General features: G+C 39.2%; 1 protein-coding gene and 1 long non-coding RNA gene across 3 annotated transcripts in view; one reads left to right on the top strand and one right to left on the bottom strand.

The window, feature by feature from the left end:
- LOC139131417 (uncharacterized) overlaps positions 1 to 10,468 on the top strand; it is a 17,591-nt gene extending 7,123 nt beyond the window's left edge. Inside the window, exons 2-10 of one of the 2 annotated variants that reach the window (XM_070697448.1) lie at positions 948 to 1,096; positions 1,445 to 1,594; positions 1,992 to 2,129; positions 4,865 to 4,958; positions 5,522 to 5,621; positions 6,071 to 6,128; positions 6,863 to 6,990; positions 7,576 to 7,743; positions 8,767 to 10,468. In XM_070697448.1, coding sequence (XP_070553549.1) covers positions 959 to 1,096; positions 1,445 to 1,594; positions 1,992 to 2,129; positions 4,865 to 4,958; positions 5,522 to 5,621; positions 6,071 to 6,128; positions 6,863 to 6,990; positions 7,576 to 7,743; positions 8,767 to 9,001 — 1,209 coding nt within the window. In that variant the 5' untranslated portion in view covers positions 948 to 958 and the 3' untranslated portion in view covers positions 9,002 to 10,468. Of the gene's footprint in view, positions 1 to 784; positions 1,097 to 1,444; positions 1,595 to 1,991; positions 2,130 to 4,864; positions 4,959 to 5,521; positions 5,622 to 6,070; positions 6,129 to 6,862; positions 6,991 to 7,575; positions 7,744 to 8,766 lie in introns of those variants that run through there. The other variant, XM_070697449.1, reaches the window with a different exon arrangement.
- LOC139131418 (uncharacterized) lies at positions 10,162 to 15,464 on the bottom strand. Its single transcript, XR_011552122.1, has 2 exons — positions 15,010 to 15,464; positions 10,162 to 13,062 (listed from the first exon to the last, which is right to left on the bottom strand). It is a non-coding gene; the product is annotated as an uncharacterized lncRNA (long non-coding RNA).

The raw sequence follows: 15,464 nt of genomic DNA, 5'->3' as shown, positions 1-15,464 counted from the left end.
CTGGCCAAGTGTTGTGGGTAGTGTTGTGAACTCCACTAAGGCCAAAGTAATCAAATTCTTTGTTTTGCGTCCCCACCCGCTTAGGTTTTTATGGTTTTCATGAAAAACACACACAGTGTATTTGAATAGGAAATTTTAGGACATAACCGCTTAGCTTTTCTGAACTCAAAGTTTGTTACAATTTTTTATTTGCAGCAATCAATATACATTGTGTTAATTTTCTTGTGTGTGTTTTTCAGCCGCTTAGACGCGTACCTTTTCCCACTTAGAGTGGACGCAAAACAAAGAATTTAATCACTTTGGCCTAATGTGGGAACCTGGGATTGAAAGTTGCGGCTTTAAAGTTATTGGACTTCAAGTCTTTGTTATGGTTTCCACATCCACGACACTGAAACCTACTGTAAGATGAACAGGTTACAGATGCAGGTGTATAAAGTATTAGGCCAAAGAAAATAAATTATGCTCTTCAGATAATATGGTTTTCAAAATTAGGGTAGGTACTAAGGTAGGTAGGCAGGATATTTTTCAAAATATTTTTCTTTTTAAAGTACACATTTTTCGGGGGTTCAGGGTGATCAAACACTGGCCACAATTTTGCCAGAAAAATGTATCGTAGCATATTAAAGTAATAAAGACATAAAAGACATCCTTGAGAAAAAATCAAATGCAAGGTAACGAAAGCATTATTTTAAGTTTTTTTTTCTTTCTTTTTTTTTTTACTTCCATGTTTAAGAAGCTTTCAAAAGTCTAGGGTCAGCAGGTAAAAAGTAGGGTAAGTCTGGTTATCGCAATAGCACAATTTTCTTTGGCCTTATAAAAATCCTACATTTGTTCCCTAAAAGATTTTTCGACAACAATGGCTAGATTTTAATTCTCATCAGTTGATAGAAGCAGGTGCTCATTCTTGTGCGTACTGTTCAGATGACGTCACTGTAATTGATACTTAGGGATTTGAACGATGGAGCAACTGGTAAAAGTCTTGAAGAGCGCCGGACATTTACTGGAGATACTGACAGCTGTGAGGACAGAGAGTTTTTCTAACTGGGATTTAGAGGCACTGCAACGCGCACATGACTGGGCGAAATATTTTGAACAGGTAGGTGAATGTCAAATATATAATGCATTTGTCTCCATGTTAATGATGGTTGCTTTTTCTGTACTATAACTAAGTGAATGTCAAACTTTCTTGTGATGTATCATAAATGTAGAAATGGATTAAAAATATGTGGTAAAAAATGAAAGATGATGGTGCAACATGGCTAGATGATGGCAGTAAATCAATCTGCAGAGTCAGATAGATCTTACCAGTAATGCATTTCAATTGCACCAAATTTATTCTTCACCAATGCCACTTCCCTGAAATTTATAAAAAAGAATCTAAAATCTTGCCTTCAGAGTACCAGCAAGTCCTTTACTGACCTTATATTGTTGAAATTTCATGCAGGTTTACTTCAAACTTCATCAAAAGCCAGTGTTTGTTTCCAAACTGGAAAAACACCTGAGGTTGAAGTACCAAGGGAAACACAGACCTGATCTGGGGAGTCTGGAGGTCAACTTTGACCTGTTTAGGAATGCCCGCAAATTACTTCTGGAAGTAAGTGGAGACTTTTATTTTCAGTTTGATATTAAATAACTAGCTGTCCAATAGTTACGCCTTGCAAAAAATTTCATTCTTTTGTTTAAATGACAAATTTTGCTGCATTTTTGATATGAAAAACATCAAAATTAACTACAGTAGGAGAACCTACAACAAACACCCTGCTCTGTACACGGTTACAAGGTGATTTGTTTAGCATTGCTCATCACTAGCAGAATCTTCTTCCAACGTGCAATATGTTCACAGCAGGGATATCTCAGTGACTATGTAACTCAATCAAATGGCTGTTTTAAAATGCATTTGCTGCTTTACATCAGTCTCATAGAAGAGTATACATCAGCAATGGGCTAGCTGAAAAGTCTTCTCTATTTGATTTTTTTTGTTCTCTACACAGTCACTTCTTCAAAATCCTCACCTTTGTAAAGCAATCTGCAGTGATGTGATCAAGTTATACCAACAGCTGCCGCCAAGTCACGACGCAGACAGCGGTTGTCAACAAAGAGATTGGACAACATCTGAACAACTGCTTTATGTAAGTCACTGCCTTGAGTATGTGTCTCCTGTGAGTGTCAGTGTATTACAGACTCATTCATAATCTTCAAACATCTGTATGAAACTTTAGCTACAAAACCACTGTCAATGCCATGAAAAGGAAAATTGACCTTTTGTTCCTGTTGCCCATTGCAGTCCAGGATGAAATGGTTTTTTAGCTACTATAGACTATAGTCTATAGAAGCTATGCAGATGGGTATCTGTGCGGCGTCCGGCGTCAGTCTGTATGTATGTATGTATGTATGTATGTATGTATGTATGTATGTATGTATGTCCGTTTGTGAGGCGTCCGTCCACTCAAATATCTTGAGAACCACAGTACTTACTGATTTGATATTTGTTGTGTAGATTAAAAATATGATTTTGAGAAACTATTTTTTTTAATTTTTTGATATTGTTGAAAATAGGCAAATAAATGCCAAAAAAGGTGTTTTTGGTAAAAAATCTTCTTCATAACTGCTGGTCAGAGAGCTTTGTTATTTGGTATACAGGTCCCTAGGGATAACCCAACTTAGATTTGTTCAAATTGTGATGAAATATGCAAATGTGTATTTTTAAGGAATTTTTTTGTCATTTTTGGTCAAAATTTGACTTACGTTGTATGGAATTCTTGTACTGTATAAACCCTATCAATTCACCCAGAAAAAAATAATTAATATGATTTTAAATAATTGAATTAATTAGGAAATCATCAAAGCCAAAATAATTTTAGTGTGGAATTATCAGAAAGTTCAACTTTTTTTGACAGTTCATAGTGAAATGCTTACCATCTTGGAGGATGAAAACATGTAAAGGCAACTTTCCTGAATCCCAACTTTGATATATTCTGAACCACTATTTATGTTATCTAAAAGAAATTGCTCATAATAGTTTGTCATGATAGGGTGGTCAAATAAATAGAGATAGAGAAAGTTCTAATTTCCATTTATGGTTGACTTGGTAAGGATAAAATAAGATTACATTTTTAGGAAAAAAACAGAGTGGTCAATTAAAAGAGTGGTCAAAGTGATAGGGTTTTTATCGTAAAGGTGGGCTGTAAGATTCCTCATGTGCTATTTATAGCACTTATGCAATCTGTGTAAACAGTGCAATGAAAGTGTAAAATGATTCCTTATAATGCTTTTGATGACCTTGAACTTCTTAAGTTTCAAACATTTGTCTCTTCAGTGTGCTTTCTCTGAGTACGTACAGTCTCAACTTATTCAACAGAACTTACTTACAATGTTAATTTGAAAGTTAAAATGTGCTTGGTTAATAGGATGAAAATAATATATTAAGAGATAACCAGCTCAAGATTCTTTATAACCTGACAGATATGTATATGTTTTTTATGACGTAAATCTTGATTTAAGCAAGTCTTGTTTACTTTAATTAGAATGTAATTGACTCTCGTTTATTTGCTATTATAGCCTAATATAGTCTGATGAAATATGCAAATCTGTATTTTTACAGTTTATTTCCATTTTTGGTCAGCCATCCTGAAATGAGCTATCAAAGATATCCACCTTCTTCATCAATACATGTGTCACAAAAGGTTATTCTCTACATAACACAGCAGAGCTCTGTCAACTGTTGAGTCGCTTATTTTTTCAAAACCGCTGATCAGACAGCTTTAATATTTGGTTTACATGTCCCTAGGACGACCTTAGTGAGATGATTTCATACAGTCAGGAAATACTTAATTTTGTATCCATGTCTATAGTAGCTTCAGGGACTTTGGCCCTATGTTTTTATCTCTGATGTTTCCTACCTGTAGAACTATCATTTGTATCCAAAACAGGAAAACTTTTCTTTATTCTCATTATTACTCTGAGTGTAATATTGTGTTGTTGAGAATCTGCAGGCCACAGAGTGATGCCTTTGGAAACTATAGGAATTTGATGGAGTAGTTGTAGTATGCACCTCGGAATTAAAGACTTAAATTTTTGCTCTAAACTTAACTCAAGGAAACTCGTTTCTCATCCAAAATCAAGAATAAAAGTCTGGGTCACCTTGCAAATTTTGGTACTATGGAAACAAATTACCGTAAATTTACCAATGTGTTTACATTCAAAATGGTCACCATCTCAGTGTTGACTGTATGGGGAAAAGTAAAATTCTGATTTTCTTAAACACTGAGCCTGGTGAAAACTTTTGTCATGCAATAAGCTTCAAAGTGAGCCCCCACAAGCGCTAGCCTGAAAAGGTATTGTAAAAGTTTGAGAGTAAAAATATCTTTTCCCAGTAGTCTAGTAGACAAGTGAATCCAACTTGCACGATGTAAAATGTGCATATCAGCAAACTTTGCTGTTAAGGACTTTGTGAAGGTTTAGATCCAGTAGTAGTACTGTAACACAGAATAAGACAGAATACTGTATGAGTGATTTAGCTTTGTGAAGTCAATGCTTTATGAGCACATCAAGTCTCAATTTAAAATTACAATTTGAATATAATGAGCAGAAGTGGCAGTGACTTACACTTAACTCATGACATGCCTGTAGGCAAGCATAGACCCTAGGGTAAGTAATAGGCAAGCATAGACCCTGGGGTAAGTAATAGGCAAGCATAGACACTAGGGTAAGTAATAGGCAAGCATAGACCCTGGGGTAAGTAATTGATGGAGCATACTCAATATGTGATATTTCCCAGACACCTACCCTGCTGTTGGCCTTTGGGAATCACCAAATACAAAATGGAATCATTCATCCTTGTATTTCCTTCCATTCATTCCCATAGGATGCTGCCAAGTACAGTGAAGGCAAAGCAATGGTGATGGTACTCTCCAAAATCAAAGATAAACTCTCGCAGAGTTGTAATAATCACACAGCAGGTGAGACACATGACATCATAGCTTCAAAAAAGTTGTTTATCCACATATTTTTCTTTTTCTAAAGAAACATTTGTCACTTTTGTGTTTGCATGTACGTATGTGTGTTCCTCCATACATGTACCTTTGGTCCTAAACCTAAACAATGGCGTAATTCACATGTTTTACCACGTCTCCAAGCAAAGATGTGCTTTGTGTCCCCAAGCAAGAACTAAGTGGCCAATCTGATCATGTGATCAAAATGATGCAATAGTAGAGGGTCTGCATTGTGATGCAAGGATTTCAACTTTGATGACAGGCAGACTGTGAGATTTACTAGTTACAAAATAATTTCATGATTATGGAATGCCACTTTACCAAAGCCAATAACAATGATAGTTTACCCAACAGAACCTGCAGCAGTCTGTTTCCTGATCATTTGAGAGTTAATTCTGACAATCGTTGTTCCTCAGCAGTGTCAACACCATTGGCAACAGTCGGATTGAACCCAATGTTGTAATGAAAATCCGCCCTATCTCAAGATGTTCTCAATACATGTACTGATGTTTTGGATGTGTTTTTTTCAGGGTGCAGTCTCTCTGCCAATGATGTGTATCTACAAACAGAGGCAGACTTGCTTTCACAGTATTTGCGCAGACTATTACAAGAAGATGTTCCAAAACAAAGGTGTGTCAAACAATCTCTGTTTTGTAAAAATAAAACATTTCTTCCCTTCAAATACAGTCACAGTGAGAACACAGTTGAAGCAAACTGGTAAAAGCTCTATCTTCAATTGTAAACTTGCATGTCCAATGAGTACATTAAGCTGCCATTATATGTACACTGAGGTGTCATATACCGTCCGGTGTACAGGCTTCTGCAATACCGCCCATAAGAATACAAGATAGCTTTCCCAATCTCAGACATAAGAATTTCTCGTGAAGTGACAGTGTTACAGCACCTTCAGGAGAACTTTCCATTCAGCAATGTTAGCAATGAATGTTGTATTCATCTACAAAATAAACAAATCGCAGATGTATTACATCGTCATGGTTGCCTCATTCACTCTCGATGATCACAGAGAATATCTCACAATTCACGTCATTCACTCACATGGCCTTTCTGTTGTTTTGTAGCAAAGAGTTTCTGCTGACTGCCAAGTTGGATAACCTGTACAGCAAAGAATCTGGACTGGTAAGCATATTCCTGAATACGATTGAAACTTAATTATCTTCTTTCTATCAGGCTCCATAGACAAACCATAGAAATAAATAGATTGAGCAGTGTGATACATTGCTGTGGTAGACAAGGCATAATAACTTATCAAAAACAAATATAATTTAGGAATTGTGGCAAACTCTATTTTCTTTCCACAATCCAAAACCACATCTGTACAACCAAAGCTATTTTACCTTCAAGTATTGTGATTCATAAGAATGTTATGAATATTTCCAAATGTATGAGAATGTCAAGATACTTGATATTCTGCAGTAGAGTTCAAAGCTTCTTTGAAAGCCAGTTACTGTGATTTGTTAGACAGGAGACACAATATCATACTTGTACCGGTACACTCTTTGGAGGGAACCATCATGCTATCAAACACTGCCCCTCCAGTACGATAGAGCCTGCAATGTTTTTGAATTGATTTGCTTCTGTGTTTAGTTTACATTGTTTTGTTATATTGTACATTTCATTTGTTTTACAGAAAAAAAGCAAATCTATTCACTGAAAATTTGCATATATCCATATATGGTAGCAGATATGTGTCAGAGGAACATCAGCATCACTGCAACCCCCAATCCCCTGCATTTTTTACATCATAACATATTACAATAAATTAAATTTTTCCATTTTTTTAACACTGCAGTTGTTGTCGTAGTTTTCTGAGAAGACTTTAAATCAATATGTGTGCTTGAATTCATTGATAGGAGACTATTGGAATAATGCTTGTAACAGATATTGAAGACAAGGGCAACGGTGGTGACACAGAACAGTGCAATCAACTGGTACTTGCATGGCTCATGCAGAAATGTGGTGGACCTGCAATGACTGATGGGTAAGAAAATGGGCGGTATTTATTCTTGTAAACCTGTAAAGGGATCAAGAATTTTAAGATATAACCTTCTGTGATAGCTGTAAGGTGGGTCACTTGAGGTAATCTCTCACATGGATAACTTGTGTTTTAGTACACACTTTGCTCACGAAATATTTGGAGAGTGACATTTTATATTGGATCAAGAGACAGAGAAGGGGGCTACAGTATGTAGCAAATAATTGCAGTAAGAAACGACAGTGGTGAGAAGCAACTGATTTAAGATTTAAAAAGACTCTTTCTCTGGGTCATCTTATAGATCCTGAAGCAAGAAAAATGTCTGTGATCAACTCACTTTATAAATACTTGGTCAAATTTTTGTCAAAAAACAGTCATGAAACGCATTATTTTCCTGATAATGGTGGTTTGACACATGACCAAACACACATTTAACATCATGGTAAAAATGTACAGATACTGAGAGTGTATACAAAATTCTGAAAACAGCTGTTCCAGTATACACATTACTTTGGAGACTTATTGTAAAGGCTACTTGTGAAGAAGGGGGAGCAATGAAACAGTAAATCCGTATTTGTATTTGTACATTAGTTCAACATCTGATCAGAATAGCCGTGTATGGCAGCTACCTAGCTCACTCCTGAGCAAGCTCTCCGCCAAGTACTTCACATTCTTCAAAGCTTACATCGATCACCTGGTGAAATGGGGCAACTCTATGGAGCTACAGTATGATGTTGTATCCCAGGGAAGTTTATGGAGGTATGGATATGTTTCGTTTGTGTCACTTCAAATCTTAATCATAGTTTACATGCATTTGCATGTGTTCATCCTACATGTGTAATCACATTCCCTCCACACATCAGTTGGGACACGTCTATTGGATATGTTGTATGCATGATCCAAGTCTAAATTGTGCCTGATAATAAACTTTTACGACAGGTACATATATCACATGAAATGTGGTTTTATTTTGGTGAGGGGGTGGATTGTATTCAAACCAAAATGAAGCCCTACAATTACAAACACAGACATCTTGTCAAACCATAAGGTGCATCGTAACAATAGGGACCCAGGCATTTCCCAACCGGTGTGTGGAGGGACTGTGGTGTAATCTGACCACTGTGATCAGCTTTGACATCAGAGCGACACTTAAAATTTAGCAGATTCCCATTTTAGATCACAACTTGCAAAGTATATATGTAGCTCTTGTATGCTTATTGTACAATTTACAGAAGTTGTAATAATGTGAAAGATATCCTTTACGATAGGTATGACTGTGACAAAACTTACAAAAGGTGAAAGAAGTTTCACTGTGGCCATTCTAGGAGACTATCAAACATATGCTTTATACTGTGAACATTCATTTTTTCCATGTATGTGGTCATCAAGCCACGAACTTGATGGACGCTGATTCTAAATTTGGTCTCAGGCCATGAACTTGATGAAGACTGATTGTAAATTTGGTTTCAGGCCACGAACTTGATGAAGGCTGATTCTAAATTTGGTAATGGGATTTACATAGGCACACCAAGTGGTTTGTCTAATCTATTGTTACTTGACCTGTGATATGAGTCTCACCATACAAAGGCCAATTGTGATTGAAGCCACTCTGCCATGATAAACTTGACATTGAAGATCATCTCAAATACAATCATGTGATGTTGTGTTAGCCAATCACAAATGGTGTTAAACACTGTGGCCTGTACGTAGCATTATTCCGTGAATGAAATGAAGCAACCTTTTTCATGTTTTTTTTTTATTTTCCATGTGTTTTTGCACTAGGCATGCAGCATATCCAGAAAACGGCCATTTTGATTACAACAGGCTGCTGGAAAGTTTCTCACATCTAATGAGAGGACCAACGTTTCTGAGGGAGACTGTCAGAAGACTGGTACATAGCATGTGTGAAAGTCAAACAGCTGCCAACAGAGACATTGAACCTGAACATAGGACAAAAGATGAACTCATTGCAAACAAACGTCTGTGGGAAGAGATATTACATTATATCAGCAGTTAGGACTACCTGTAGTAGAGGTCCTTGGTACCAGCAGTAGAGGTCCTTGCTACCTGTAGTAGAGGTCCTTGCTACCTGTAGTAGAGGTCCTTGCTACCTGTAGCAGAGGTCCTTGCTACCTGAAGTAGAGGTCCTTGCTACCTGTAGCAGAGGTCCTTGCAACGTATAGTAGAGTAAGCGGTCCTTGCTATCTATACTAGACGTTCTTGCTACCTGTAGTAGAGATCCTTGCTACCTGTAGTAGAGGTCCTTGCTTCATGTTGTAGAGGTCCTTGCTACCTAAAGTAGAGGTCCTTGCTACCCGTAGCAGAGGTCCTTGCAACGTATAGTAGAGTAAGAGGTCCTTGCTATCTATACTAGACGTTCTTGCTACCTGTAGTAGAGATCCTTGCTACCTGTAGTAGAGGTCCTTGCTTCATGTTGTAGAGGTCCCTGCTACCTATAGTAGAGGTCCTTGCTACCTGTAGTAGAGGTCTTTGCTTGTTTGCATATCGACTTTGTGGTATGCAAAAAACCTGTTTAAGTGTTTCCCTTGATGCAACTGTCGTCTAGACAAGGAGTTAGCAAGGATATCACCTTATTTGACCCTGTGGAGTCATAATGGATCTATTATCGTTCACTGTCATGGTCTTTTCAAGGACAGAGATCTGTTGACATGCAATCCTTCACATCAAGTTCATGTGGAGTAGCAAGTGGCAGGGTGGTAAATCAAGTGTATTCCTCAATGTCAAGGGTACATGTATCTGTACTACAGACTGGGGCTCTGTAGTGCATTAGGTGGTGTGTGTGTTAGCTGTGGAAACGCAGCTATCTGTTGGCGGGGTAGCGGGGATCGCTATGTGGGTCAAAGGTCAACCCCGCCGTGGCGGTGTTGACCTCTGACCCGCATAGCGATCCACGCTACCCCGCCAACAGATAGCTGCGTTTCCACAGCTATGTGTGTGTAAGTTTTTCTATCTATATCATGATCATGCACAGCATGGACAAGTGCATTGTGTGGCAATGCATCATTCATAGATCAGAGATATGGTTGGATGGCATCAACTTGTTGGTAAACCACAAAACAGCTATGAAATTCTCTCCATCTAAGTGACAAACCTTCAGGAATGTTGTATATATAAAAGAAACAAAATATATATAAAGGAAAAATCTTCCACAATGGATCATTGTAGCAGTAGTACTTTTGGTAAATTTATTATCACAACATGGGCATGAGGTAACTGAGATTGTATCCAATTAAAGGTGATACATGCAGCATATGCTTGTCACCAACAAAGTGACATGTAGCCTGTAAATATTGTAATTCAAAGTATCAACAATGAAATTGCACGCTGTCTACATCGAATACTGATTTCCTAAATAAATGTATATATGCAAAGTACATGAAATGAGCAATGTTTGCATATGCAAATTAACTGATAAATTCATTGTAAATATTCATTGGAATAGAATTATGCACAGTGCACAACATTTCATGCCTGCTACATGTATCTCAATATAGCTTACAGACTCAACACAGTTTAATATCAAACCCCATGTTTAGGACTGAAATGATTGGCACTTTGATGAGCCACCTTTTGCTGGTACATTGTCTTCTCTCAATGAGAAAAAGTTTGAATTGTCCAAACACAGAACTGCTAATGGACAGTCAGATAATGCAACGCTTTGTGGATCCAGCATAGACCCTTGTTTTTCTCTAGGGTATATGGATGCAGTCATCGCTTTGTGCCTAAGTAAGTTTATGTCTTTCATAAACTTTGAGACAAAATACGACAAATAAAATTGATTGAGCTGTATGGAAGTAATGGTGATTGATTTCAAGATATTGCACTTTTCAAAGAATTGTACACCAAAATGTGTATTTTTACTCAAAATGTATCATTTTCAAGTTGACCAACAAAGTTTAGAATCCCAGGATGTCGTGCCTTTTGGCTTTCATGTTGTCTCCAAGCTTGAAAGGTGATGCATTTCAAGTGGAAAAATGTTTTGATAAACCATGTCTTTGACTCGACATATTTTTAAGGTCAACTTGATGACCAGGGCATTCCTTCTGCACATGGGTTTTCAGTGTAATCTTTGGTGATTATCAGTCTATAATATTAGGGATGTGACAAGACTACAGAAACAGGACAATTGTGATTGATCGTTTTTCTTGTTGCTGGGACTGCTTCATATTTAAAGAGAAACCGTCGTCGGAACTACGCCTGTGCGAGTTTCTTGTTTACAAACAAATCGTGCACGATATGTAGAGGCGCCTCATCATCAAAGCTGCGACATTTAAATGATACGATGTAGATTATGATAGAGATGTTTTAACTTTCATCAATCACCATCTACCTTGGATACAGTGATTACATTGGTCGTATGCGGCTTTTGAGCGCAGTTCCGACGACTGTATCCTCTCCCGGCCTACAATGGACGAAAGCGAACTTTGCACAACATACGTATAACGTACGAGGCGAAGCGCGCAGTTTGCTCGAGTTTATTATGGGCCGGGAGGGGTACATTGTCGCAATTGTATAGTTTTGGCGATACCAGTGACTTTATAGATATAGAAAACATCTGGGTCCACGATACTGGGTAATCGGATAGATTATCAGTAATAATCACTTGGGGAATGAAGTCACAAAATTCACTGCTATTGACCAAGCTATGATATAATGATAAATACATATGTTCTTTACAAGCAATCCTAGTTCTAGCTGAGTTCAAGCACAGTCGTTTGGAGAGCTATTCAGCGCTGGGACTATTCGCCCCATAGACGAGTGCGCAGAAGCGAGAAATACCCCAAGTCTGGAAATGAAATGGCTATTTCGTATAGGGATTGTGCCACCATGTCATCTTCGACGTTCGATTTTACCGTGAAAAGTAGCAAGTTCATCTATCATGTAACCGTCGACCGTTCCCTAGCATTCTCAAAATTCATACCTGGTACTTGATTTGCTTCACAAACGCTCGTTTCGTGTGATTTTCGGCCGAATTCGACGGACACGTCGCTAAAACATAAGCGTGAGCAACATTCCGGTCACCTCACAGTGGACGTTGGGCACCTCCACTTTACTGACGTCAGCGCCGCGTACCCATGAGGGGTGACTGGAAGGTTGTTCATGCCTTATGTTTTGGCGACGTGTCTTCTGAACTCGGCCGAAAATCACACGAAAATTCATACCTGATACTTCATCTGCTTACAAAATGCTCATTTCCTGTGATTTTTGGCTGAGTTCGAGATAAACCTGGCCAAAACATAAGCGTGAGCAACATTCCAGTCATCCCTCATGGGTAGGCGGCGCCAACGTCAGTAAAGTGGAGGACCCAAGAGGTGACCGGAATGTTGCTCACCCCCAGGTTTTGGCGAGGTGTCCCGTCGAATTCGGCCGAAAATTACACGAAACGAGCGTTTTTGAATCAGATAAAGTATCAGGTATGAAATTTTAGAATGATAGGGAGCGATCGACGGTTGCATGATAGATGAACTTGTTAATTTTCACAGTGAAATCGGACACGGAATGTGACATGGCGTGGTTTTTATAGCCATTCTGTTTCCAGACTTGGGGTATTTCTCGCTTCTGCGCACTCGTCTATGGGGCGATTAGTCCCAGCGCTGAATAGCTCTCCAAACGACTGTGCTGAGAGAATTTCCACTAACAGTCATTCGATGTCGGCGTTGATTCGGCACTGTCGCGTCCTCTGCTTATAATACACTGTATGAATATGGTTCTGGAAATCTTTCAAAAGTGGGTCATTTCACTCTCTTTGTTTTCAGCGAACGAGTTGACCGTAGATGCGAACAAATCGTGTGCGTCGTTGAGGGACTCATTGTCGACCAACCCCAATTGGCTTGTCGGACGCTGGTGGCGCCTTTGATCACCTTTTCTAGTTTCGGTTGCCGTCATCTTCCCATGATCATGATGATTGGTTTTCTCTTCAGCTCGGCATACGCTGACCATGAATGCCAAAGCCAAGGCGAGGCCGAAACCAGCACACGCACTGCCGATCGCAATTGCTATCACAGTCGACTCCTCGAATGCTGAATCCATGGTTCTGCCGAAGTATCCGTGGAACTCCTAGTGTGATAAAAAAGTTGCGGGCGTTCAGAACAATGAAACCTTGAGTTATAGTTCCATAGATGCAGGTGGTTTCTGATGAGTTGCCTCGACGACGTTCCGCCTCGCACGCGCAAAGTCGTGGAAGTCAAAATCAGCACGTAAGAGCACAGTCGTTTGGAGAGCTATTCAGCGCTGGGACTATTCGCCCCATAGACGAGTGCGCAGAAGCGAGAAATACCCCAAGTCTGGAAACAGAATGGCTATAAAAACCACGCCATGTCACATTCCGTGTCCGATTTCACTGTGAAAATTAACAAGTTCATCTATCATGCAACCGTCGATCGCTCCCTATCATTCTAAAATTTCATACCTGATACTTTATCTGATTCAAAAACGCTCGTTTCGTGTAATTTTCGGCCGAATTCGACGGACACCTCGCCAAAACCTGGGGGTGAGCAACATTCCGGTCACCTCTTGGGTCCCTCCACTTTACTGACGTTGGCGCCGCCTACCCATGAGGGATGACTGGAATGTTGCTCACGCTTATGTTTTGGCCAGGTTTATCTCGAACTCAGCCAAAAATCACAGGAAATGAGCATTTTGTAAGCAGATGAAGTATCAGGTATGAATTTTCGTGTGATTTTCGGCCGAGTTCAGAAGACACGTCGCCAAAACATAAGGCATGAACAACCTTCCAGTCACCCCTCATGGGTACGCGGCGCTGACGTCAGTAAAGTGGAGGTGCCCAACGTCCACTGTGAGGTGACCGGAATGTGCTCACGCTTATGTTTTAGCGACGTGTCCGTCGAATTCGGCCGAAAATCACACGAAACGAGCGTTTGTGAAGCAAATCAAGTACCAGGTATGAATTTTGAGAATGCTAGGGAACGGTCGACGGTTACATGATAGATGAACTTGCTACTTTTCACGGTAAAATCGAACGTCGAAGATGACATGGTGCACAATCCCTATACGAAATAGCCATTTCATTTCCAGACTTGGGGTATTTCTCGCTTCTGCGCACTCGTCTATGGGCGAATAGTCCCAGCGCTGAATAGCTCTCCAAACGACTGTGGTAAGAGATAGACAACCCATCAGAAAACTACCAGTACAGCTATGGACCCATAATTAAAACCAATTACAGGAATTTCGAATAATGCTGTAATTACTTACTGCATTCCTTGCACGACATAGTTTTTCACAGCACAAGGAAATAGTGCAAAGGTGTAGATAAAACAAAATTTGAACCTTCACTCCATAAATGTAAGGAGTATTAAATAGAAATATGAAAACGTTTCTCTCACACGCGAAAGGGTATATTCAATGTTTTGCCGTAAATAACATGCGAATCTTGAAATCAAAATCTTTTGTTTGTTCTGTCCGCCACACAAATAGTTTTAGGCTATCAACATGTTGGTAACGGTATCGACAAAGCTGGCAAGGTATTCTTTGTAAGAACATGATTGTGACGCGTCTCAATAACTGGTAGACAGAAGTATTTGTCAAGTGACGTGCTCCCGGCTCCTGTGTAAATACTTCTCGACAGATTGTAAAAGTTATGTCAACAGAACTGCTCCCTTTCTATGCATGTTCTCTGATTTTCTAAAATGATTTCAATCTAAGTGAGCGAAGGAGTCGTCGAGTTGTTGACCGGACAATTCACGGCAAGTTGAACTAGGAAATTCGGGTTTACCTATTGCAGGAAGCTATGTGTTGTCACGACAAGGTTTCACTTCTTTGTTCCTAACTTTCTGTTTCCATGACATGATAACACCGAACTTAAAGGAACAATACTTCAATTATTCACTCGTGTTAGTTCCGCCTTCCCCATAGTTCTCCCGACACATTCGGTTTTTCTTTCGAGAATTTACTTCACTTCACTTTCTGTTCACTTTCAAAAGCCTATCTTCCTCAGAATACCCATTCCAAAGATTATGCTCTGACTTGTAAATTCTCATATCTTACCTGAAGACTTTTGGTCCTTTAATCGATGTTTTATTTTTTCGAAATACCAGCGCACTGAAGTAGTCGGTTCACTCTTGGCTCCGCCACAACAAACCGTATTGTGTTGTGTTGTGTTGTGGGATGCAGGTATCGCGGGCTAGACTTTCGCTACGACAGACGAAAACACACCCAGGTAAAAATGCCTACGTGACCTCTACTTCAAAATGGTTAGCATTTACAACGTTCCGTGTGGTGTACATAAAAAGTAGCCGCTCACCTTCGACCCTACTGGTTTGGCACCTAAATTGTTTAGCGTGAAGGTAGGCAGCAACGTTGGAATTCAGTGATAAGCTTTATGTATCCCCGTGTTTGTTTGCCTCCATTTTAACAGTTATTTACAGCAGCTTTCTACTGATATCCAAATGATTTATTGCCACAAAGCTGCCGGTGAATATCACCACGATCAATATCGTAAA

The sequence above is a fragment of the Ptychodera flava genome, chromosome 4 (assembly GCF_041260155.1).
Source record: "Ptychodera flava strain L36383 chromosome 4, AS_Pfla_20210202, whole genome shotgun sequence".
Taxonomy (NCBI): Eukaryota; Metazoa; Hemichordata; class Enteropneusta; family Ptychoderidae; genus Ptychodera; species Ptychodera flava.
The sequence above is the reverse complement of the archived record's forward strand: the minus strand, read 5'-3'. Positions and strand labels throughout refer to the sequence as shown.